This window comes from Drosophila pseudoobscura, chromosome 2, assembly GCF_009870125.1.
Source record: "Drosophila pseudoobscura strain MV-25-SWS-2005 chromosome 2, UCI_Dpse_MV25, whole genome shotgun sequence".
In the NCBI taxonomy this organism is placed as follows: domain Eukaryota; kingdom Metazoa; phylum Arthropoda; class Insecta; order Diptera; family Drosophilidae; genus Drosophila; species Drosophila pseudoobscura.
In genome coordinates, this window is record NC_046679.1 from 9263632 (window position 1) to 9290350 (window position 26719).

At 46.4% G+C, this 26719-nt stretch overlaps 1 protein-coding gene across 4 annotated transcripts in view; it reads right to left on the minus strand.

Moving 5' to 3' along the window:
* side (motor axon guidance molcule sidestep) overlaps positions 1-26719 on the minus strand; it is a 69240-nt gene extending 42521 nt beyond the window's left edge. For 2 of the 4 annotated variants that reach the window (XM_001358277.5, XM_015181580.2), the window contains exons 1-2: positions 25589-26719; positions 5695-6650 (exon numbers count right to left, since the gene is read on the minus strand). In XM_001358277.5, the coding sequence (XP_001358314.5) occupies positions 5695-6052 (358 nt within the window). In that variant the 5' untranslated portion in view covers positions 6053-6650; positions 25589-26719. The remainder of the gene's footprint in view (positions 1-5694; positions 6651-25588) is intronic. The other 2 variants (XM_015181581.2, XM_015181579.2) reach the window with 1 other exon arrangement.

The following is a 26719-nucleotide window of genomic DNA, read 5'->3' on the forward strand; positions in this document are numbered from 1 at the left end:
GCCCGACCATGTTCCAGTCCATGTGCTTGGGTTCCTCCTCTGCAACAAAGACCAGAGAGCGGGAGAGGGAGAGAGGGAGACAAAGATCCCTTGTTCCCATTCCGGAATCTTCTAAAGCCGCGTGCCAGGCGGCGATAAAAATTACAAATTCTCACACCCCCCAAAGGCCGCCCCTCAAACGCCAAAGGCTAGGCGTGCGCCCAAGCGTGTATTAGTCAATGCATCGTCCGGCCGTGTCCGGCTCTGTCCAACTGCGTGATACATACAATATTAATCGCTTGGGGATTAGGGACTAGGTGGAGGCGAAGTTGATGTCCCCTTGCGGCCAGATTACGATTACAGAGACAAAGGACGCGAAGTGATTACAATTTCAGGTGCATAGAAATGCCACGCCTCGAAATGGAATGGAACTTTAAACTACAAAGTTTCGACCCTGTCCTATCGCAAGGATTGCTGATTCAGACCCCCAGGAGCGGCAGACACCAACCAAGGAGTGGACAAATAAAAGCGTCATAAAATTGAATTTTTTATGAGTAACGAAACCCATGCCCCCGAAGGGTTAATTTCGGAGTGAAGTGAAGTGATGCGGAAAGCCGGAAAGTGGGAAGAGTGCAAAAGGGCAAACGATGTAGAGGATATACTCGTATAGCAGCAAGAGCGATGTTGAATGTTAACTGATTTGCACCTTTTGACTTTTGGCTGACTCGGGCAGAGAGTCGCGCGGCGTGGTTTGGGGTTCCAGATGGAGCGATGATTAGCGGAAGCATTACTCATAGGAGGAAGAGGGAAAGCGAGAGCGGGAGCGGGAGCGAGAGCGAGCACTCAATCAAGTGAAAAATGCAAATGCTAAAAATACCAACAAAGGGGAAACTGCGGGACTATAAAAGCGGATAGCAGCTGCAAGTGTCAGATCTTTGATGCCCCCGCTCCAGTTTTATCGCCCCACAGTGCACCATGCCCCAATGGGGCCCCCACCCCCTTCATCGACGCGCTTAGTGTTGCATTTATTGCGCTTGTTAAAGGCGGCTAAAAGGGAAGCGCTAGCGAGAGAAACAAGTTAAAAAGTCATAAAATGATATTTATTTCATTTCGTTGCCGCGTAATGCGGCACTAGCGGGGCGGCGGAGACCAGGACCGAGACCCTGCCAGTGGCAGCCTCGCGGGTGGCATAAGCGCAAGACCCTAAGACGATGATGAAGAAGCGGCACCAGTGGCAGCAACAGCAACAGCAACAACAACAGCAGAAGCATCAGTGGCAGAAGGAGTGGCAGCATCAGCAGCTGACACCATAGCGGGAGACGAAGAAGTTCCTTAGATTTGCTTTTTATTTGAAATTTATATTCGAGCTGCTGCCCCTGCCCCACCTCCGCGAAGCCCAAAGAGTGAGGACAGGATCCAAGGATGGGTTCAGTTCTGTTCTGCTTTTTCACACAACTATTTTGCCGCTTTTATGGAGTTGATGCTTTGACTCTTTGCCAGAGAAGAGAGAGCATCCCATCGCATCGCATCGCCTCCCATCGTCGCTGACCGCCAAATGGGGCTACTGGAAATGTAAATGTGCCATCGTTGTGGCTTTTTAATGTTTTCTTGTTAAAGTTTATTGAAAAACTTTGGCCAGTCACGTTTGAGTAGTCAGCGGGGGCGCGCACCAACTTATAACTCTGAATACCCCCATTCGCAAACACAAACACAAACATACGGATACGTATACTGTACATATATATCCTATATATGTATATGTAGATGTGGATGTGATACCCATACCCTCAAACCAGAAATGAAACAGCTGCATGAGTGCACGCCCCAATGCCCATGAAAATGGAGCAAAAGTGATTTCTTCTGTTTAATAAAAAAAGTAGAGCAAAAAATGGAAACGAAAGGAAACTTGCAAATATTACTTTATCTATTCTTTTGCTGTTGGGAAAGACGTTCTGCGGCAGAGGAGTGGGGGGCGGGATGCTGTGGGGCGTGGTCATGTTTGTTCATAATTGAAATTTCGCGCTAAACAGGATGTGGCCATTCCAGCGCTTTTGTTGCGGCCAGTTCAAGTTGTTTGAGTTGTGTAGAATGAACTCGCGCTGAAAGCTTTTCCTTTTCCCACAAGTGGCTGGGGATGGCAACGAGAGAGAAAGAGAGAGAGAGAGATAGCTTCTGCATTGGGTGGATGCCAGCACATGGCCAAGTGGCAGTGCGAGATGCAGTTCATAAACAACACTGCAGAAGATGCGAAAATGCAATAATATTTATGAGGAACACTCTGTGTGTCGGGGGAGGAAAGTGCAAAAGAAAATTAAGAGCACAGAAAATTCGAAATGTGTGCGAAAAACATGGAGTGGCGGGAAAGAAAAGTGCCCCTGTCCAGGGAATTGTCATTGTCTTCGCTTACAACATATCTCCTCCTCCGCCTCCGCCTCCCCTACCCATCCCTTTCGCTGTTGCAACAATGGGAACGGAACAATGGAGTTGTCTGAATGGAACTTTAACTGAAAGTTGTTCGAAATGCCTCCCCCATCGATCCCTTCCGTGGAGGTTGCATTTTATGATTACAACAATTTCATTTCTGCTATCTCAACAACTACGAGTGTGGATGTGTGGGTGTATGTGGAGGTTTTTTTTTTTAAATTTAGTGCCCCTTTTTCATACTCTTTCAGTTAGGATCCTGGATCCCTTTCATGTTCTACCTTGGGTGGACATTCTTTCGTGCTCGTGGCCCCCTCCCTGGTTGGGTCTTCGTCTTCCTTTCCGGCATTCTCTCCTCGATGCCACTTATTTTTCACTCTCGTGTCGCTGCCGTCTGTCACGGCCCAGCGCCAGTTGCTCCTACCATTTCCATCCGTACACGTACTGCAGTGTGACATGTGCTTCCTCTGTTGTATTTTTGTGCCCCACCACGTTGCAGCATGCCTCGTCCGTCCCCTCCCGCACTCCGCAGTAGCTACCATTTTCAGCATGTAAAATTGAACTTTGCATCTTGCTGCGTCGCGTCGCAACTCCAGAGATACAACGAAATTTTCATTTTCCAGAGCCGATGCTGTGGCTGCTGTTGCTGCACTTGACTTGTGGCGCTTCTCCTGCAGCCAAAACACTGCTCTCCCCTCTTGCCACACATGCTGCCCCATCCCATCCATTCTGACCGCCATGCAGCGCCGCTTATGACGCTGTTTTGACACTGCGAACGCGCGCGCGTGTTTATAAATAAAATATATATGGAAATATGCTCGAGACATTTTTCAGCGCCCTCTCCCACTGGATGGATGCGAAGAGGGCTGAACAGCATGTGTCGCTGTCCCTGCTGCGTGGATGCTGCACCCTTCTGCCTTTCCATTCCTTTGAAGTTCATAAAAATTAACAGAAAATCAATTTACAACACAAATGATGCGCTGATGAGGAGGCCCGAGTGCCGACTGGAGTTCATCCCAGAACCATCATCTTGACTCTCTGTTGAGCTCTTGAGGCAGTTGTAAATATTTTCATTGCAATTGATGGCGTGCCTCTGATCTGAGCCGCCACGCCTCATATTCATGCTGCTGCCCCTTCTGTTAACCCTAGGGTTGATTCTTTTGCAATATTCGTATGAATATTTATACCCGGTAGTCAAAAAGGGTATGCAAGAAACAGCCAGAAGCTTGGAAGCCTATACAAATAGGGGTAAGTAATTTATGGATAATCTTAAATATATAATAATATTTTTGTATTGCCAGGAAGCAGTAACAAACAATACAAAAAATCGTCGATAAGCCATAAATATGTGTACTACTTTTAGTTTAAAGATACAGCTAATTTCAGTAGCTCATGCATATCCGAAATGGCCTCCACTGAATAATGCCGGGTATCTTATTGTCGAAGCGCTCTTGATACGGCTGTATTGCTGCTATCGAGCGTGCTGATTGCCCATCAAAAAGCAAAGCCAAGGCCAAAGCAACAGCAGCACAGCAAGAGATTTGCATAGGGAACGGCACTCTCCGCCCTATAAGTGCTCACCCCATGGAAATCCCCAACTATTGCCAAACCAAACGTTCTTCGGGTTCCGTTCTTTTTCTGTAGTTGTGGCTGTAGCGTCAGCAGAACATAAAAATAGCGACGATTATGATGAAAATATTCATGCGACAAACGGAAGCCGTTGCCAGGTCCCCTGCCACTGGTGGTAGCAGCAGCAGCAGCGCCAGCAGGAGTGGTACTTGGGACGACTCCCCTACACACACACACACACACATCAGAGAATATGCTCTGGTGTGAGTTGTTTATGTGCCAACGATACACAGCACATTTGGATTCCACTTAAAGCGTCATCACAGTGTGCTTGGCAGTACAAGGCAAGAAAAGCCTTGGATACATGCTGTTCCTGAGAGATGGATACGCACGGGTGTCGGGGAATCCATGAAATCGCAGATCCAGTTCAATAGCACTTCGGAGAGCCGCAAAGACCGCTCTGGAAAAGCGTCCTTCAGACCCATGCAAATGCTGAGGCAGAGCCATCGAAGGATGTCGCCGACGCTAATAAACCAGCAGGCGTAATTAAATTTAATGCCAAAATGCTCAGACAAAAGCCAAACGGGCATGACGCCAAGCCGAAAATGTCTAAATCCAGGCATTGAAATTCAATTTAGTACAAAATCCCATGCATCGACGGACCCCAGCGAAATAGAAAATACTGGAAAATGTGTCTCGATTTTGGGCAAATCCTGTCATAAATTTTAGGCCCCCAGACCCAGAACCAGTCGTCACATCCCAGGGAGCAGAGCAACAACAAAAGGCAGACAACCAGACAACCAACCCTAAGGAAAATATGCTGATGTCGATGCCGAATTATGATTTGTTTTTGTGTCGTCGACTGGGGAGAAGCCGTGGCCGGAGTGGGAGCCAAAGTTATATACTATACTGATGGGGGAATCGGGCAGACACTGGGGAAATGAGATTTGCCCTCAAGTCTACCCGGTCACATGGGGCAGAGGGGACACACGTAAACTACTCACAACAACCAGTTGAGAGGCTCGTAAAAAGCACAAGGCACCAGAGCACACCCAAACACCCCGAGCACCCAAGGCACCCAAGGCACCCGTGCACGGATCCCATCACTCGTAGACGGCCAAAAGAAGACCCAAAACACATCCTCGACTCGACCTCGCAAATTATAAAGTTGTTTGGGCAAAACTGCTGACTCTCTCGCGCCATGCCATGGTGCCGTGGGGCCGTGGTGCCATGGCTTGCAAGTTTGCTCTGTGTGTGATCTGGTCTCCTTTTGAAAAATGCCGCGGCAAGAGAAGTTCTGCACGTTTTATCTAACGCACATTGATAAGGATTTTTGGCAGTCGTCGCATGATTTGCAAGTTTGCACAAAATGCTTCCCAGATACGTCTTGTAGATGGACGTTTTGTGCAGACGTGGGCGAATATCGTGAGCGGAAATGTGATGACCTCTTGGCATAGTTTTCTTTTCCTTTTTTTGTTCCTCCTTTCCACCCCTCCGTTTTTTTCCCATTTACATTCCATTGGTCAGATCCATCAGCTCATACTCGAGATGCGCAGATGGTATTGGAAACAGGTGAGAACATAAGGGAATTCCATGTTTATTTTGTTGGTAATTGGAAGGAGAAATCAATGCTCGTTGCAGTATCTGCAGCTACATTTGTTTGAAGACCCCCAATCGTTTGATGTTATGGTTATTAAGATGGTTTTGTTGCGGATGGATACTCACTGTTCTTTTGAAAATCCTGAGACTCCTCGTCCGCCAGTGCCGTGTTCAGCTGCAGGCAAATCAAGAGTGTCAACATCCAGCCGACAACCCAAATCGTTCTCCCATTGTCCGCCATCGACATTCGAATCCGCATCCGCATTCGCATTCTCATACTCATCCACAGCGACGACCTCGACACGGACGTGCATCTCGTTCGTGTTTTTCGATGCGAATTGTGCGGTTGTTCCTTCGGTTGCCAATATGTCGAAGTAGTTTCCATTGATGTGGGTGTTGCTCTGGTTTCTGGTGTTCTGGTTGTTCTTGCAGTTGTCGCTGCTCCTGTCACTGTTGTTGTTAATAAAAACTGCATGGCTGTCATTTCGTTTAGCTTGCGGTGCGTTGTGCCAAACGCGAGAACGTCTCGTCATTTATATAAAAAACTTCAATTTGACCGAAGTGTCAAAGAAACAAAAGAGCAAAAAAGAGTATTGCCGCAGCACCCGCACCAGCAACACCGAAATTGACTGCAATTGTTGTTGTACATGTGCAGACCGCTCGCTCGTTGTGTTGGTTTTTTGCGTTTGCTTCTGTGTTTGTGTGTTTGTTTCTGTGTATGCTGCGATGACGTGGCGCCAATAAACACAGGTCCTGCTGTTGTTATGGCTGCTCTGCTCGAATGCTATTTCCGCTTCCGCCGTTGGCTTTAATGAAGCGCCAATGTACTCTTTGGCTCGGAGTTGGCCCATAAAAAGAACATTTCAACTGCCATTTACGTATGCATGTCTGTTTGTGGCCTGTCGACCGTCAACCGTCGACCGTCAACCGTCGACTTAGATCAGTTCGAGTTGCTTTCCGCGCAGTTAAAGTTGCTTAAATCGAGCGAATGTCCCACACCGACTCTTAATGTGCTTTTACATGTTTATTTGGCGCTTTTATGGCCCTTCTTTTCGGGCGGGATTTAAGGCTGGTCCACTGTCCTGTAAATAGAAAACAGAAATGCCAAAACATGAGTAAATGCTGTTTTTTGTGGGATGGAAAATCATTTCCAGCCATTCTCTTGCCGTTCTCTGGCTGTTGTTGGCAGGAGCTTGCAGAAATATGAAAAGTGCTAATAAAATTTTTATATATTGACTGGCATTGCGCATCAGGCAAATTGAGCTCGTAAACCACTACCAAAAAAAAGAAGAGAAAAAGGGGAAACCGATTTCCCACTCCAACCATTACATCCCCCTTAGAGGGGAATGCCCTTGGCCGACGCACTCCTCGAAATTGGTTGTTTTATGTGTGGCCCATCGCATCGATGAAGTGTGATTAATGGCGCGTTTCGAGGGGCGACTTGTAATTAAGGCAGTAGATTTATGTACAAAGCCACAGCTGAGGCATGACCTTTCCTCCCTACTGTTCCTGAAGAACTGAACACCTCTTCTTCCCCCCACCCCCCGCCCTACTGTATATCGGCCAATAATAGCCAGTTTCCAGTTCCCATTGAGTGCTGCTTTATCACCTAGCCAAATGTTGCTGCTGCGCCTTTTAATTGCGTGCTTTGGCCCCGTCATCGGCAACACGAGTGCCGACAATTAAACAAGGCATCAAAATTGATAAAACCACCCCCGGCCCCGACCCCGAACCCGACCCAGGAGCTGGCCAACGCATCCATCCCCATCCCCTTCATCGAGTGGCCACCGCTCTGGGCGGGTGTCATGGTTAGTTTGGCTTTGGGCTAATGGTGTTGCATTAATGGGGTGAAGACGAGTCCCCGATGCCTGGTTACCCTTAACCCAGAAAGCGGATCGACTCGGCTCGGCTCACATAATTATGCAACATTTTGTATCGGCAGCCATGCGACAACTGGGTTCCGTTCCCGATTCTGGGACCTCCTCTCTTCGTGTTTCTGTTGTGGGCTGTTTTTAATGAGCAACTGCAAGACTGTCGCGTGTGTGAGTGTGTAAGGCGTGTGTAGGCAAGGATACTCGTACATAAATAAAATATAACTCACGCAAAAAAAGTTCATAAATTTTTATGAACTTTCAACAGCCATGTTTGATGCTTTTTGATTAAAAGATAATAACTTTGGGAGGGAGTGGGAAGGGAGTGTGTGTGCTCGCTGTTGTCTGTTGTCTTCCTGATGTTTCTGTTGCCGACACGCCTCAGAGGGCGGCCCTCGGCCGCATCTTTCACCTCAGCCCTGGGCTGTGTTGCCCCGTTCCCCATATATATCATTTTTCCTACAGACATGCACCATCCTCCGTCCTCTGGCTCTGCCCTGCACATAAATTAACAAGATGGGAGATGGGAGACGGGTGGGCGGTACGCATTTGGTAGGGCTATTGCCAGTCAAACTTTGCTCATTAGTAAATTTCAGACAAGCAACATACACACGAAAGGTACATCTGTCGGCTCCAAGGGGTAGCGGTAGCTGGCTCCTGCTACTGTTCCTGCTACTGCTGCTTCTCTTCTTATGTCATTCGGTTAGCATATTTTATTGCTGATTAATTAACTTGAAGATGGCCAGAGGAGAGAAGAGTGTGTTCTCGGTAGTGATTGCAGCAGATACAAACTGCGCTCGTATTGTGTTGTGTAGGGAGCCCCTGCCCCTGCCCCTGCCCGGCATCAGACCTGAACTTTAATGACACCAAGTGGAAGATTTGCTAATTAAAAAAGTTTGTCGGTGCCACAGAACGGCGCAGTCAAAGAGCAACACAAGAAGGCCAGTTCAGGAGAAGAGAAAAGTTAGTTCCATTGGCCATGGCGTTGTTGCTGGTGTGCGCAAAGTATGATGTAACTATTGACAACTATTGACGTGCGCCCTGGGCCTAGAGGAGCTCTGCTTTAAGCTCCTGTAAGACAGTAAGGAGTCTTGGCAAACAAGGAATTAGTTGCCCAATTTATTAGGAATATTGTGCCGAAAATAAAACAGTTTGGCCCAATCGAATTAGGTTCGGTCGGGTCCGGGCGCTGATCTGTAACCTATTTTGGTAACTGGCGGGCTGCTGTTGGGCTGTTTATTTGCTTATTTGCCTATTGATTGGTTTCTTCGGTCACGGTCAGGTGTTTGGTGTTCCCTAAATGGGCGGCTACAACATTTGCGGCCCACATATTTGGCCTACCTGGCCTAGACACGAGCGTCCCTGAAGATTTGAGCCTTGTCAAATTACTACAGCTACTCCATCATCGTTATGCCAGGGCCCACAGCCGCACCCATCCATCCATCCATCCATCTATCCATCCATCCATACACCCACTCGGGATGGGGCATCATCAAGGCTCACAAATTTATGGGCAAATGCTCAACTTTGCCATAAATGTTCATCATAATGTGACACAATTTCCTCAAGATTTAACGCCGCATAAAAACCCAAAGAACATTCCCATATGGTAATGGAACGGGGAATGCGACTGGGACTGGGACTGATGCTGGGCTTAAATGTGTGTGAGAACGGGAACGGGAATGGGATGGGAATTCCATGGCCACGGCTTATGGCCCCTGCCTCATGCATTGTGCAATTCGCATGCTCAATAAAGTCAAAGACGCATAACTCTCCGGATAAGGAGCGGCAAAGCGGGGCTGCTGGCAGCTGGCATAAATTTCAAAATAAAATATAAATAATATATATAATATGGTATATAAATTCAGCTGCAGTCAGTCAGCGCAGCGCATGCAGGCGACAGATAGACGTAGTGCGAATTTAACAGACAGCCTCTTATCAGGCGACAGGGAGGAGGATACGATGCTGTGGATGCTGCGGAGGACTGCTGCGATTTCAGGGCTTTAAGCAGGGCGCGACAACAATCCCTTTCTCTCTCTCTCTCCCCCTCTGCGAGTGTGTGTGTGTGTCCGTGTGATATATCATAAGCATGCGTCTGACAAGCATAAGCACCGCTGCTGTCACTGTCACAGAAGCGGCAGTGGCAGCAGCAGCGGCATCAACAGAAGGCTCTCTCTTCTTTCCCGTTTCTTCTCCGCCTTCAAGCTCCTCTCCGTCGTCGACGCGTGTTATTACACCACGCGGCATACTTTTAGCGCCACTCAAAGGAAGATTTCACTTTCATTGTGTGCGTGTCCCCGTGTTTGTGTACTTGTGTGTGTAAATAAAAGTTGAATTATGACAGAGGCATGCAGGCAACTAGAGTGCGAGAGCAGAAGCAGAGACAACATCAACAGCGTGAAGGAAATAGTGGTTTCCAGGACGAAGCTTTAGATGCTCTTTCAGATCGATAGCTACGAAGGAGGCCATATGGGGCTTTGGCTATAAAGATTCGACGGAGAGCACTATAAGTCTATAAAATGAACTGAATTATCTTTATAATTATCTCTAGACCCAGCGGTACTAATCATTAGCGTAATTAGAGTATATCGACTTGCATTCTTCTTTCTCTCTCCGCGCCTCAAGTCGCCCAGCAAAATCATGATGTCCTCTACAATGGAGTCCATGAGTAGTGTAACAACAACAGCAACCTGCCTGCCATCTATGGCCTGATAATGCGCTCTTGGGCGACTTCTTCGGCCCGACTTCGAGCGTGTATGTGCATGTGCGTGGCGTGAGAGACGTTTAACATGTCGTATGCGCAATTTGTGAAATATGCGAGAACAGTGCCTGGCAGCATGAGCAATAAGTTTTGTTCTCTTTTCTCCACTTCATGCATATGTGTATGCATGTGTGAGTGTGTTTGTGTGTAAGTAAGCAATTAGTTGCCTTTTCAGCTGAAATAAAAGCAAATCGCATGAGAAGGAGAAGGCGCGTGGGAGCGGTGGAGAGTGCGAACAGGATAAGCAAACAGCAGCTCATTAATATCCTTTATGCGTTTATTACATCAGCAGCCGGCATCTTATGAAAAAACATAAATTAATGCAGAACATCGCCCCCAGCAGCAGCCCCCAAGCAGCAAGCGGAGAGCAGAAAGCGGCCAGAGAAAATGCCAATTAGGCCGGCAAAAACGGAAATCGTCTCGTGTGCAGGGAAGCCAAATCAATCAGACAATTCAATATAATTGTCCTAATTTATTTAGCTCAGTCGAGGGCTTTGTTATTTTTCGCAGGATAATTGACATTACCACGACATCAAGCAGCAGGACAGCAGGACAACAGTATTGCAGGCAGATGGCCGAAGGCCTTTGTAATGAAAATTAAAAATTAATGCCCAAAGCGCGTATGCAAAAATGCTTTACTCCAATCACCAGGGGGGCCATGGGTCTGAGTACACTTTGAATATCTTTTTTCATTCAAATGATTTTATTTTGCACCCAGTACACGTTGTTTTACACTTGACTCTTATTTAAATAAATATTGGCCGTCCGGACGCTGACCTTTTGGCCTCAATGCGTCGTTGTCCTTTGCATTGATTGAAGTTTTTCTCTCTTTTTTGTTTGCAATTTTTGTATACATGCGTTTCAGTTTCTCCCTATAGATCCGCACGCACTCGACTCCTCCAGGGCGGATGTTTGACTCATGTTTGGGCAGGCCGCCAAGCCAAACAAAGGAGCAAAACTCTATATGCCCTCGTGCTATATGCACAGCGCTTATGTGCTTTTCCCTATGTATCCCAGTCGCAATGTATGACAATGTGTGCGCTTCCATTTTTCATTTCAGCTGAAAGATTACTGGCTTTGATTTCACTGAAACTGAGAATCTGAGAGGCAGAGAGACAGAGATGGAGTGTGCTGCTTAAAGATACGAAAAGTTAAAGTTTTAACTTCAATATTCATAAAGCGATGGAAAATGGATGCTGGACTGGACTGGACCCTCCGGCAGCAGCTCTCCTGCGAAATCCGAAATTCACAAAGCAAAAATTACATAAAAAACTACTCCATTGACTAATTTGGGGCACGCATATGGCCCTTGGGGAAAGGGTGGACACAAACGCTCTCCCAGTTCCAGTATCTCTGTCCCTGCCCTACCCTCCGGTGCTGTCAGTCACAGAGGAGGCACCGCCACCACAACAGACTCCTTCCTCGTCCTGTCCAACGCTCCTGACAGCTTTATTTAAATAAAACAAATGGGCGGGCACGACAGCGTGGCGGCAGCGCCGGTGGTGGCGTCTTCTTGACGTTGTTTTTGCCGGGCGTGGCGTTGTGGCCCTGTCTGTGGTTGCCACCAAATTTACCTGAAATTTGACAACATGCGCCTGGTTCACAGGTGACGCAGCTGACGCAGATTTTCATTTAGGCCAGACCCGACCAGACCGTGTGCCCCTTGAGCTGCGAAATTCTCCCATCACATCCTCGCTCATCCGTCAATCAAAGTGGAAAAAGCTTTACTTATTTATGCAGTTGCTTGCCGGGTGGCTTTAATTCTGTGCCCGGGGCTGTTGTTCCGGCTGAACTCTGCTTAATATTGATGTCGACGCATTTGTCAGCGCCAAAAGTTTTACCAATTTAAATTAACAGCTGCCGCAATTAAATTAAACGATTTGAGTTTTCTAAAAATATTTACACGTGTCAACGGTCCAGCCCCGCCCACCATTTCCTCTGTTGCCCTGCCACTGCCCAAAAAATTTGAATTTAAATTGAAGTTAGTTTGGCAGTAAGCCGCAGAGCGTTTCGTTTCGTCTCGTCTCGTTTCCCTTTGAACGCCTTCTAATCCTTCAATTAATAATCTTCAGCTCTTAACTTTTTTCCGCCCGGCAACAGCAACAACAACGTGCTAAATGTGGCCCAAAGTTTTGTTGGATCTTTTTTTCTTGTTTTTTTGGTCGACGAACCCTTTTCGTGGTTGAATTTCTTTTTTTTTTTCTTTGTCAGAAACAATTATTTAACGCCCCCTCTCTTTTGGGGGAGCGCTGGCTGCCATTTTTATATTCCTGAATTCTCTGAATTAAATATCTAATTTATCAAGACTTCCCCCACCCGGGAAACAGGGGCCTTAAAACTAAGCGCCCGACTTGCAATTGCCAATAATTAAATTTCCCGCAAGCAAGGGAAAGGCAGAAAGGATACAAAGTACAAGGATGGAGAGGGAGATGCGTGCTTTAAGATTTTAGCTGGTCACCTGCCTCAACAAAAGAGCGGTGTCCTGGCAGCCAGGCCGAAATAGGAGGCGTGACGAGGCTTATTTCATTCAAACACATGACGTTCCCATCATCCCGCTCCCCAATCTGTAACCAGATGATGTCCCTTTGGCCTGTTTATGTTGTCCTGACTGACTCTGTGTTTATCTTTCATTATTTATTCTCTTATCAGGTCGGCTGGGGTCGGGTCGGTTCGGGGCGATAGAGTCGCCGACAAAAAGCACAGCAACTATCTCTAACCCATCTCCCATAACTAATTAATTATGCCTTCTTAAAGCACACGACGTATGGTGTATACACATATAAAAACAGATGTATAGAGGCAGAGGAGAAAGTGAGATTGAAAGTGAGAGCTGTGCTAATCCACTTATAGTACCACTGGGAATCCGAGGTGTGGTCACTGAGCTGAGGCATGCGAATACCTGGCTGCTGGCCAACAAAACAACTTGCAACTTGTTTTCGTATTAATTAGAAAAATATACAAAGCGCCAAGCGCTGTGAAATCAAATTAAAAGTAAATTGGGAGCAGGGAGCAGAAAGGGTACAGGGACGACCTTCTTCTCGGAAAAGCCAAAACCAATTACCGATCCTAGCAGGGGGAACGAACGCTGCTCCCTAATTAGCAGGGGGAGCATCTTCGGCTGTCGAATATATACGAGAATGTCCAAGGAGCAAATGCACTCGGCTATTTAATTAATAGTCATAAATACGAAATGACACAAATGCATTTGCATTTGGCTAACTGCATTCAGCTTTTTGCATTCTGCATTGGGCATTCTAGTTTTTCTAGAGTCGAAAGTGCAGATTTTTAATTAGCCAGGCCGAAAATAGAGCGCAAAAGGGGCGAACGGATTCGCGGATTCTTGACAGATTGCCAACAGCTGAGAAGTGAAATGGCTGAGGCGTAGCACGTGCCGCTTCTTGGAAAATTGTTTGCATTTTCCACAACACTCGAGCGCCTGCCTGCCTGCCTGCTCCTCCCGCAATAGGCAGGGGCGAGTGTCAGGCATATGGGCGGCTCTGTGCGACTCATCCGTGGGCCAAAGTTGAAGCCAGATAATATGCGGCTGCCTCTCAGTTATCGGCTACTTAAAATAAACAGTTTAATGTGCAAAGTTTTCGGTTGCCTCGAACAGAACAACAAGCAATCCAGCCGCCGTGCTCGTGGCCGGGACAAACAAGCCATCCGATCCGCCATGGCCAAAGTTTTGGTCGGGCAATCATTAAAATTCATTTCCTATCGACAGTCAGCAGAGACAAGCCACCCACACAACACACACACATGTGCCCTCATGTTATAGATGACGCCATTTAGTTTGAATATCTATGGCAGCCACATCCTCCGCATCCTCTGCGTCTACATACGAGTATCTACATATGTACAGATGTGGCTCCTAGCATCTACCACCCTTGTTCTCTCTCTCTGCCTCTTCCTCTTGCTCTCGATGTTTTCACAAGTGCCTCAGAGCGATTTGAATGCGGCAATTCCTTTTGAATTGATCCCAAAAGTGACCTTTGATTTCCATTCGATACGATTTCATTCATTTTCACATGGCCTGGGTCAAAAGTCTCCAGAGAGCGAGCGAGAGAGAGAGAAAGGACACTGTGACAGCGCCAGCGAAGCCATTTTGTTTGTGTAGCTTAAGTGCCCGCATTAGTGGGGCGAACCATACTCGTATAAATTCTCCCGGATAGACCCGAAAACAGCGAGTCTGGGACCGAGACCCACACCCATGCCCGAAACCAGGCGACACGACAATCACAAAAGCGACGAAATCGAGGCAAAAATCAAACTAAAACTTCGAGGACTCGTGAAAATCATAATTCAAACGTTGAAATCAGGATACACAGTTTTTCCCTCTTCTGTGTGTCACATGTGTCTTTGTATGTGTGTGTGTTTCCCAGTTGCTTTCCCCCTCACTCTGATTGTTATGCCCGCTAGTCATTGAAAACAAGGGTATATTGTATTCATGCAAATGTATGTACGAGTATGTGCAATAGCCAGAAGGAATATAACATACGACTCAGAGACGCCAAGAGCTATAGAAAAACCAATAGAGAATACACTATATCCTATCCACAATTCGCAGATATTAGGATATGATCCGAACTCTGCCATTTAGTATATTCTCCACTATATATTACCTCTTCTATCCAGGACTCCCAGAACCTCTGGCTTTCCATCGTTCCACTTTTATCACTAAATACCGGGTATCCCATTGTCGAGGCTGTAGACAACTGCAGTATTCCCTCTGGTTTGGTGGTCTGGCATTTGTGTGCGTGTGTGTTGCATGTATGTGTGTTCACAATGGCAACTATTGAAAATACGTAAAGCCTCTTTGGTTGGTTGGGTCGGCTTTGGCTGCCTAGCGGCATGTCCTTGTGCTGCTTCTGTGATTTCGATGCTTTGCCTTTGACCCCCAAAATTTGGGACGCACCGCCCCAAAATAACCGAAGAGCGACCATGCCCACACGCACCCGCTCGCAGCCCCGAATGGGACGCGTGTGCGTTTTGTTTTATTGCCAACGAGCCGACGAACCGACTCGTCGTTGCCAAGCCGTTTGCTTGTGCCTTTTCTTTAGGCAAACACTTTTCCGGCTCCTCTTTGTTGGCCATTGTGTGCGGGGATAATCGAAGCCATAAATAACAGGCGCGAAAGCTTCGCGTTTTCCCTCCGTTTTTTTGTGGCCTTTTTTGTGTTTGACAACCAAGAAGAGCGGCAGGGGGATGCGATAACAAAAGTGCCAAAAGTGACAAACAGCAGGCAACCGTCAGTAGCGTAGCGTCTCCCCCGGGCTCTCCAGGAGAGCGGCCCCAACTCGTTAGTAAATCCAATTTGTGCGTGAATGTCAACAGTTTGGATGCAGTTACAGTTAGAGTTACGGTTACTGCCACCCAGTCGTGCCCCAAAACGCCACCGGCAGGACCTCCCAACGCTCGACAAATGGCAAAAATCGCGTGTCTCGACATGTGACCGAGTTTCACTATAAAATGAGAACGAGAGGCAGAGCCCCCACGGCTCCACGCACGATTTTTTTTAAATCAATTAAAAATTTACATTTCATTCACACAATAAATAATTTGCATAATAACCCCAACACACAAAGAAGCACACTTGGAGAAAAAATCTCTGAAAATCGAATAGTGGCACTTAGATTTAATTTAAATTTTAAAATAAATTTAAATTTTAAATTAAATTAATTTTAAATTTAAATTACATTTCAGCCCCAGCACACAAAAAAATCTCTGAGAACCGAATGGAGGTACTTAGTTTAAAAATGTATAGCAATATTCTTGAACCGAGCTTCGATTCGATTGAAATATTTTTCATATTTAGGATAAATATATTTCAAATTTAAATTTAATAATAAATATGTTTTTAACTCAAAGCGAATTCCATTTAATTCCTCTTCATTTGTCAGCAAAAAAACAACTAACATATTTAGTTCAAATATGGATATGTTTCTTTTCAGCACAACACTTTTCTCTGGGTGTAGGAGGATTGCCATACAACACCACCGCATAATTAAACGTTCAATTTATGCAGAGGCATACAAAAACACAGCTCAACACAACACAACACAACACAAATTCCATATGGCTCGCATTTTTTAAACAGTTTTCAATTAATTACAACATTTGCTCAAAAAGCGCATTTAAAATTCTGGCTGAGCCACGGATGAGCTGATGTTGCCGCTGCTCCTGCTGTTGATGGCAATTGTGGCAATGTTGCACGTTATTTTGGCATACAATGCATCAGATGGCGCGTGGTGCATTAACAATGATTATTCCATACATTTTGGCGAACTTAAATTTTCATTTATTCATTTGTCAGCATCGCCCGCCCTGCAGCCTGTTTTGCTCTTTTAATTAATTTCCAAAAATCCATTAGAATCGTAATATATTTAGTGTACATATAGGAGAATTGTGAACCGTTCAGTCGATCCATCTGCAGTCCTCAAATTGACACTGCATCACCGGCCCCATAAATCGACGCGTCGTCTGGTATAAATTTAGACCTCTGGGGCGACATGAGATGGAAATCCAGACAAATGTTGCTGCGGCGAGGGAGCCCCAAAAGGAAAAGGAAAAGAAAAAAGGCAAGGCATTTATCCAGAATTTACAAATGGAATATGCTCGCAAAGAGACTTCTGCGGCTATTCCCCAAGGTTGCTGGAATTCTTCTGTCGCCTTTGAAGGGAAAACAACCTCAGCAGCAACAGTACGAGCATTGTCAGCCGCCCGAAGTAAAATATTTATTTGCATAGGCTTTCAAGTGCAGGCAAACACATTAAAATCAAACCATAGAGGGAAACAAACAGAGACTGACCATCAGACCATCAGACTATCAGACGGGACAGAATGCAAACACTTTAAAAATAAAACCAAATAAATAACCAGATTCGAGCAAATCAGTTCAAGGAAATGAAACAATATTTAAATAAATCAAAATTAGCATCAGCCGCAGAGCAGAGCAAAGCGGAGACCAGAATGTATCTGCTGGATACAGCACAGTAGGGACCGGCAGAGAGGGAGAGAGAGAGAGAGACATCTGTGTGAATGTTTTACATAATAGAATTTCCATTTCCATTTACCGAAAATAAAACACACCACGTCGTCGGCATCATCATCTCGTCGCAACGTGCTAAACAGAATGCCCAGAGTCCCAAATCCACAAGATGCGGCTACATGTGTATTGTATTTGTAGCTGTATCTGGAGCACACTCGGGTATTGGAGTCTGGAGACTCGTCATTTTAAATACCAAATATATATATTTTGATTCCATTCTGGTCAAGGCGAAAGCACTGGCAACTGACGGGCGCAACTTTAACTTCATCTTCTCCCCCGTTCAATCGGCTTCTGCCTTGCGGTTCCTCGACCACAGACCCCATTCCTGTCGTACCCTTCCCTGCCCTGTCCCGCCATTGTTCTTTTGCCGTTTCTCAAATTGACATTGAGTTATGGCAGACTTTGGTCAGCAGCCGGATTCAGGTTGCTTTTAAATGCTCTTTAAAGCGCACATCCCGAACGTAGATACGTCTGCAAAACCACAGAGATATGGAAAGGAGAATGATTTATGTTTGGCTGGAGAGCTACCACCTACTTTAATAAATATCATTAAAAATGGTTACATTCTGGGCATATTTAATTGCCGGCTCTAGAGGGAAAATGTTAATAAATGTCAAGAATATTTCCACTCAACTGACAAAATGAGCAACGAGCTCGAAGCTGACACCGCACCGACTGCCCGCCACGCCACAGACAACGTCGTCATCATCAGCGAGGGGCAGGCGACTGGCGATGCCAAGAAGGGAGCGAGGATGCGGGCGTGGACTGGATCTGGACAGCTTTCTTCTGCTTTTATAATTTGACATAATTTATGAGTTTTCAATTTATCATTTTTTTTCTTTTCCTTTCCCTTGCAATCACTTGCAATCGTCTGAGAAGAGGCTGCAGCATCCTCAATTTGCTTCGGCTTTTCACTCTGTCAAGCGCCAGCAGCTCACAAATGTCAAATGTCAATGCTGATTGTCTGAAACAACCCAAAAATTGCATGTGAGACGCACATGTTGTGGCTCCCACACCACACACCCCAGACCCCAGACCCCAACATTGTGCGTCAGAGCTGAGCCTCTGCTGATCTCTGTGGGAAGCAGTCTGGAGTGGCAGCCAAGCCCAGCCCCCTTTCTCCCAGCCAGCCCATAAAATATTGCCCGCTTGTCATCGATGTAGCCGTTGCCGTCAGACGCATGTTGTTCTTGTCATTAAAGTCGTAAGGACTGTCACGTAGCTGTCAATTTACAGAAATCGCATTAGCCACAAGAAGAGTACAGTCTACATGCAAACGCGGTATTATAATATATTATGTGCTGTACGCTACGTATATTACGGATATACTCGTATGTATGTGCATATTTCTGACAAGTGTCGCGTCTCCAACCCGACTTTGGTACTGCCTCGCACATCATTGGGAATTTAGTATCTGGAGATTAGCGAGTCGTAAAACCCAGCACTCAACGGCACGGCGTGTACAGCCGTACAGCCGTATTGTGGCCCGGCGTCAGATAAGAAGGGGGTTCAGCGAGCACTTGGAGGGCTGCACGTAATTAGCGTTAGGTCGTCCACTTAACTAACCCGCCCATGCCCATGTCTCTCTCCTCATGCCATAGCATACCTAAGTGTGGTAGTGCTTTACCTTCTTCCTGTGCCGCTAAATGTCAACGTAAATTTGCATTTTTAAGTCGCATAAACAGGACTCAGCAGGAGACAGCGACGCCGCCATTCAGATAATCCGCGAAAGAGCCAAAAAAAAAGAAAAAGGAAGCATGCGCAACAGGAAACAGGACACGGCAAAGGACTGTAAAACTAGCCGCAGGACTTGGAGGCTTTTAAGCTGGCGGCAGTAGAAAGTTTTGGGGAAGTCTCTAACGAAACGAGAGAACAGAATCGGTTAAGGGATTGCTGCCAAAAGAAATACATTTAAAGGCAGCAGAGCCGTCATACAATGTGCATCGAGGTATGGATTTACACAGCCACACGGCCACGATAAACGGCTTTTCAAAGGACTGTGTGGGAGTGTTCGGGCAGAGCAATTGAAAGCAAAATAAAATCAATTACAACAACAGGCTTTTGGCCAGAAAAGGCTCCAGCTCTGAAAAGCATTTTAACGACAGAGCATTCGGAGCAGGGCCCTCTTCTTCCCACACGCTCCTCAATTCAATTCATTCAATCATTTACATAAAATTTTATTTAACAAGCGAATTCCAAAGGCTTTCATTTTTAATGCAGCCCAGCCCCCCTGATCCCACATCTTTCTGGTCCATGGTTCTGGTTTCTGGTCCCTGGATATGGTGTCCCCAGCGAGACGAACCGCAATCCAAATGGAAGTGTACATATGTGTGGATGTGGCAGACACACACACACACACATGTGAGTGCGCTTAATGCGTATCTGCATAGGGGTATGAAACTTCATTACGAAGGCCTCAAAATGTTGTCGAAGTGAGAGAGAAAAATATTAGCATACTTTTGGAAGCAGTCGAAAGTTTGTTTGGCGAAACAAATTAACCTTGAATATGCCACATAGAGAAGGCGAGGCGTCATTGCCTGTCAAAACGACGCCGTTTCTGGGTAAATTATGCAAATATGCTCGACAACAGGGAAGCAAGCCAGGCAGTCAGCCAGCCAGCCAGCCAGTCAGCCAGCCAGCCACAATGGATGTCTCCCGATAAGACATACCGACCCACTATCTCCTTAACTGACTCACTCACTCACTCACTCAGCGTCTGTCTGACTGACAGTCGTGTCTTTGCCTCTTTTGTGGCTTCGTCGGTTGGAAAAATTTATTAATTTTAAGCAGAACAGAGCGTAGCAGGAGCAGGACAACAGACTTTGACGTCAGCTCTAGCTGATAAGCAGGAAAAGCACGCTTGACAAAATCAATAATGGGAATGCGGCTGTTGTTTCAGTTCTCACTGCTCTTCCCACTTTATCTGCCTTTGGTATTTGCATGATTAATGAAGCCACGTAATTGATTACACGGCCACGCCCAGGCCAGGAGTTGCAGAAAACAAAGGCAAGGGCAAAGGCAACGGCAACGGGAACATTTGCCGGAGCTCTCCTCTCGCATGATTTTATATCATCGAAGGCAGCTAAGGAGCACAGCTGATTGATGCGTCTGTGGTTGGGACAAAGGCTCCCGCTGCCCCCCTCCATCATATTGCCACGCACGTGCGTGTGGCATAGACCAGAGCCAGACCGAGCGCCAGGGCCAGAGTCAGAGCCGGAGCCATGTCAACAAGGCAGCAACCAGGAGGCCAAGAGCCCAACAGCCAGGGCCGGCTGTCATTGACTGCGGATTGGCGTTGTCAACGGTGCAGCAGTGAGGATGATGACAAGGATGATGATGCAACCGCTTTCAAAAGCTGCAACAGACAGCCACGGGGAAGGGGTATGGTGTTTGGTGTATGGTGTATGGGGTATGGCATGGACCATGGGCGGAAGCAAGGCATTCTCATGGCTGGTTATTTATGCGTAATTTCTATGCACACACGCTCTCGGGCTTCAGCTGCAGCTTCAGCTTACCAAAGCAAGGAGGCAGCAGAGCAGCCACTTCACTCGCATGCGAGGCAAGGCGAGGCAAGGCTGTGTGCCACAAGCTCTCCAAGTGGGGCTGGCTGGGTGGGTGGAGCAAGTGGTTGACTTTGGCTTTGGCTTTGGCCTTTGCTTTGCTCTCCCATTGTTTCGATGGAAGTGGAAGATGCTTTAAGGTTCCGCTGCTCATACAGGCGCACACAATCATCAATCAAAATCAAAAGCCAAAGTACTTTTGACATTAATTTATTCAAAAGGGATACAAGCACTTTTCAACTGCATGCCAAATCGCAGAGATATTCGTGTGAGTATGTATGGCAGGAGATCGGAAGCTCCACTCCAACTATGACCACACATTCCCGCACTAGTTGCTGAAAATAATAGTTGTTTAATTTCAAATCTATGGCATACCAAATATCCTCTTCACATTTGGGGTAAAAAATATTCTAATTAATATTTATGAACGACAGAAAGCATCGACGACGAGCACGAGGACGCGCTTTGCATAAATCAAAAACATTTGAATAATAAATACGAATTATGCATTTAATTAAGATTTGCCACAAAAATCCACGTTCTGTCGAATTTAGCAGGGGCCTGGGGGGGTGGGGGGCTACAATTCTGCGATGGCTGCGGTTTTCTTTTTTTTCCTTTATTTTATCCCACTCCTCATCGATGGCGGATTCGCCATTGTTCCAGCTGTCTACTCGTATCTCTGTGCGCTTGTTTGTGTGTCTCTGCCTTTGTGTGTGTGTGTGTGTGGGTGAGATTTTGATTTCCTCAGCTTGCATCACTCAAAGTGAGAGAGGGAGAGAGACAGCCGAAAAAAAAGGCAAACGCCAGCCGAATTCAATCTAAATGCAAATGCTCTTGGTGTGCTTTTTGCTCCATCCTTGAGCGGAGCATCCGTGCCGCATTGCACCGCCAGAGGAGTGCCAGAGGAGTGCCGGAGGAGCGCCAGAAGGAGCGCACCCAGCAGCGACAACAGCAATCCAGGTGAAATCGCAACACAGAAAGCCAATTAAGCGACGCCGACATTAATCGAAGCTCCTGCCAGATATCGTGGAAATATCGTGGAGCCCACATACACAACACACACCCCCACCCACACCACACGTTTGGTTGGTTTGGCAATTGTTGCCTGGTAAATGCAATCGCAATCGTTAGAGCCAGTGCTTAATGCAAAAATCGCATTCGACCATGGCCAATTGTCTTTCTTGCTCTCCATATAGGATTCTCGTGTTGATACATATTTCCCATTCAGTTGGATATTTTTATGCTTGTGTTTCTATTGCATTAAAGGCCAATAAAATTTTACAAGCATTGTTCCCGATGTTAGCCACAGGGATCCTCTCTCACTACCAGTCACTGTCTCTGGCCTGTGTTTGTCCCCTGCTTAAGTATGTTTGACATGAGATAAGCTCGTTTTTCCATGCTCGCTTCATTTGCTCCCGCAACACACAGAGCTCCTCCGTACAGCGCAAATTGATAAATTATTGCTGCCAGAGCAGCATCCACGGACTCACGGATGGCTGGAGACTGGACCGTCTGTCTGGAGGCATCGCATGGCTGCAACAATTGCCGGCAATTAGCTCGGAAAAACAATTAGCATTATGTGATAAGCGGTACATAACATTATTATCTAATTATCAAAATAAATTTTAGGCCCCACAAAGCCGGACCACTCGAGAGAGATTGAGCGATCTCCCAGAGGGACAGAGGTCAACAAATTGTAATTGAGACATGGCCCAGCCTCAGCTCCAGCTCCAGCCCTAGTCTCGGACCCAGAGGGAAGGTCAACGAAAGGAAGCGAAAGCCTTCATCTACATCGATGTGTATGCAAATCACGCGAAGCACTTTAAAGGCATTAGAATCGCAAATATCTGAGGCAGAGTATTTGCACACAGTTACATTCTCATAGGGCTTGCAGGCACACTTACACACTCACACACACAAACACACACACATGACAAGGGCAACGAAACTTGAAAAGCCGCGACGTGACAACACGCAAATCGAAGCCTACGAGAAGACGAGACGCCTCCACATGGAAATAGATACAAAATAAATATGTAAAGTCGCTTCGCTCCACAGGCGGCGGCTGCTAGCTGCTCGCTGAGGAAAAATACATAAATCAGAGTAGGAGCAGCAGCAGAAATGTGAAATTAAATGCAAACAGTGGCAAAAAGCGACGACGATGGCGACAGGGTCGGACTGGGACAACACCCTAGGATGGGGGTGGCGATGCGGAAGCATAATTGAACTTTGAGTTTCAGTGGAGTGCTGATGGACTGGTGGAGTGGAGAAGGCGTCGGGAACGGGACAAGGATGTTCCAGGAGCTGGGAGCCAGGAGCCAGGACAGCCCTGCCTCAGACGCTCTCTACTCATTAAAGCCAAATGCAATTTACGCCGATAATTTGCAACAATTTGCATGGTACGTGAGAATGCAGCCACCAGATCCACCTGGGGCTCGAGGCTCTTCGATGCAAGGCACTCTCTACGTGCCTTCAATGGCCACCGTTTTAATATCACGGCTTAGCCACGTTCTGGGGGGCAAACACGACGGCATTTTGTAATTCTCGTTAATTGGGAAATGTGCATAGATTTTCATCTATTCCGAAAAAATACGTAGCCAAGGCACCTCACGCGTGGATGCCACACAAGGGAAAGCGAAGGGCAATTAGCATATTGCCATAATTATTCCAGCCAAGAAAAGCAATGGATCAATGTGTGGAGTGGAGGGGCGGTCGGGGATTAATTTCATTCTGTTTTAATAGAATTGCAAATGGATATCGCTTAAGGCGATCCAACTCGTTTATCCCACAATCTGTATTTGCATGAAATCTCTTCATTATTTATAAGTCGCGCACATGAGAGTATTTTCCCCAGATTGTTTTCCTCTCTGCTCGATTTTCCACAGGACACAGGAATAGTACGAGTAGGAGTACAAATATTTCCCATTTTCTGGGACAAATATTGCAGCGTCTGGATGTCGAGGATTTATTATGCATAAAATTGCAACAGAAAAGTCAAATAAAATATGTATTGAAAGTTTTATTGTTATGCCAAAACTAGTCCTCGCTCTCTCTCTCTCTCTCTGTCCCCCTCTATACACATCTATATGAATTCGCATACAGCACACTGACGCTCTCATACACACGGAATTGAATTTTTTTTTATGAATTTAACTAAATTTCATTTTTTGTTGCTTACTGTTTTTGCCACACACAACTTTATTTACGAAAATGGTTTGTATGTCGCTTCGTTTCGTTTCGCTTTGTTTCATTTCGGGTTTTCCTTGTTTTGCTCGCATTTCCACTCAGTGAGTGGGTGCGTTATGGTGCTCCTGGCTTTCCTTGGCTTTCCCTTCCATTCCTTTCTCGTTGTGTGCGGGTGCTGGCTGGATTTCTATTCGCTTTAATAGACTGCGCTCTGGACATGCCAGCATATATGCACGATACGAACATACGTTCCACAGTCCCGTCCCGACTCTCGTTATAGCTCTCTGACTCTTCCCATAGCTACAGCTCTGGCCGGGAATGGGATCGGGTAATACAAAAACTGGGGCCGGTTCACGGCTCTAGCTTTTGCAAATATCCTGCGGCTGGTCGCATTTATATGAGTTTATAACGTTTTAGGTCTCAGGGGGGAAAGCAGGGCGGAGCGGAAAGCAGAGAACAGGCCGGTGCACTGGATTTTGTGATTTGGTTTTTATGTGTGCCATATGTACCCGCTCTACTACACGCATACCAGCTTTTTTTGTATATTTTTTCTTTTCTTTTTTGTGCGGTTTATTTTCTATACACTTTTGGGCCATGAAGCATACGGCGCCGAGAGGCGCTTACAGAAATTTATCCAAAGATTTGTCCGGATTGTGGCCAAGGTTACCTCTTGGCTGCAAAGGGAGGATAGGATGAAAATTTCTTTGAACCAGAGGGATTGGACTCAGAAAAGGTTTTGCCGAGATAGTTGATTGTTTTAAGCCTCAGCCAGAGCATGGGAGTGTAGAGCCTTAGCCCGACTTAGACGAGATCAGTATTCAATTTATAAGCTGTAAAGAGTGTCCAATTTTCCATTGGATCCCAGATACAACTACCCTCTTGTTCGAAAATATTTCCTAGAAATTTAAAAAGACAAACAAGTCTCTGGCATCATAAGCAAACGGCTCTCCAGTTGTGTAAGCAAGTTGCAAATGGAAGAAGCTGTAAGCTACAGCGCTACCATATCCACTGACGCCCCACTGACCCCCCACTGACCCCCCACTGACGCCCACCCGTCTATGAGTTTCTTGTGCTAATCCAAAAGGCAGAAGAACCTTGAAGGCCTCATCCTCTACTCTGTTCTGGGACAACAAGTTGGTAACTTTAATTTATGCTTTTGCTTTATCAACAAAACAGAAAACAGAAAACAAGGAAAACTTTTCGCTCTAAAGCCACTGCGAGTAGTTCCAATTGTTCTAATGCACTGACCCGTACATACTATTTGTATGTGGACAGTGGGCGGAGGGGGAGAATGTCTGCATAAACAATTTGTATCTGGTGGATGCTGCTGCTGCACTTTCACTCGATGACAATTGTGATAAATTATGCTGCCACGCGACAGACAGATCCACTGTTGACCCCGACGAACTGTTGCGCCCACACTCTCCTCTCTGCTGCAATACAGACACAGACACACTCACAGATACAGATACTTTTTACCACTACAAATGAAACCGCAGTGTGTTATTGTGTCATTAATATCTTTTGCCTCTTTCTGCGCTTTGAGGCTGCCTTTTGTTCTACTTTTTTTTGGCACTTAAGTGCGAAAACTCACTCTTTTGTTGCTGTGGCTTGTAACTGCTGATGCTGCTGCTGCTGCTGCTGCTGTGGTTGGTGGTACCGCTGGCAGTGGATTAATTGATGACCCACACGCAACTCGAGTGGTGCTGTTGCTGTAGCTGTAGCTGTCGCTGGATCTGTGGTTGCGGCTCCTCCACTGTAAAAACGTTAATGAGTCCGCATGACGGGCTTAAATTTCCATATGATTTAATGCCTACCCCGCCCACTCCTTGCACACACTCACAACTGTTTATCTGTCTTTTCCGCTTTTCCGCAATTCACTTTTCACTTTCCACGCACACCGATTGTTTGGTGTCTTTTTTTTTGTCGGGTGATTTTTTGCCCGTTTTTCGCACACTTTTCCTTTGAAGGAAAACCTCCTGCTCCCGGCTTGTACTTGGGCTTGCTTTATTTTCTGCTTTTCCACTGTGGGCTGTCTGGTAATCCGCTTTGGCCTAAATTTCAATTCTTATTTGGTTTTTTGCTGCTCACCACCGTTACCGGATTTCAGGATCTCTTTTTTCGAGTGTTTTGTTTTGCTTGACGCGTGTTTATTTTTACGCGAAATTAAGAGGCGGTGGAACACCCGGCACCGGTCAGGATTGTCAGGGATTGTCAGGGGGTGGTGGGGGCCCGGAACCACGCGACCTGAACGCTGCGCAGCACTCCACAAGATCCGAGAGTCACGCCACGCAGTAATGTCTTGGCTTTTCTTTTGTTTTTTCTTCTCGTTGCTGTTTTCTCTCTAATTAGAGACATAAATTGCAAGTAGCTTTGACAAAAAATTCTGCTTTATTTCTGGTGGTATTATCATCTCTCGGACAGAGAGCGATGCGATGCTTGCACTGGAAAAGGGCCGAGCAGAGGAGCACACCCGCACGGCGAACAGCACGAAACGAGCCACGGATAAGAACTGAACATATCGCAGCAGCTGCCACTGCCACTGCCACTGCTGCGCTGCTCGGCTGTTGCTGCCTCTTGCTCTGGCTGTGCCCTTGTTGTTGTTGCTACGAAGGCTGTGGCTGGCCGGGCAAAGCTGATATGCTTTAGCATATCATTCACAGTTTTTCACATCGTTCCGCCCTTCGTTGCTCACAAAAGATTCGGCATGCGACACTCTCTTTCG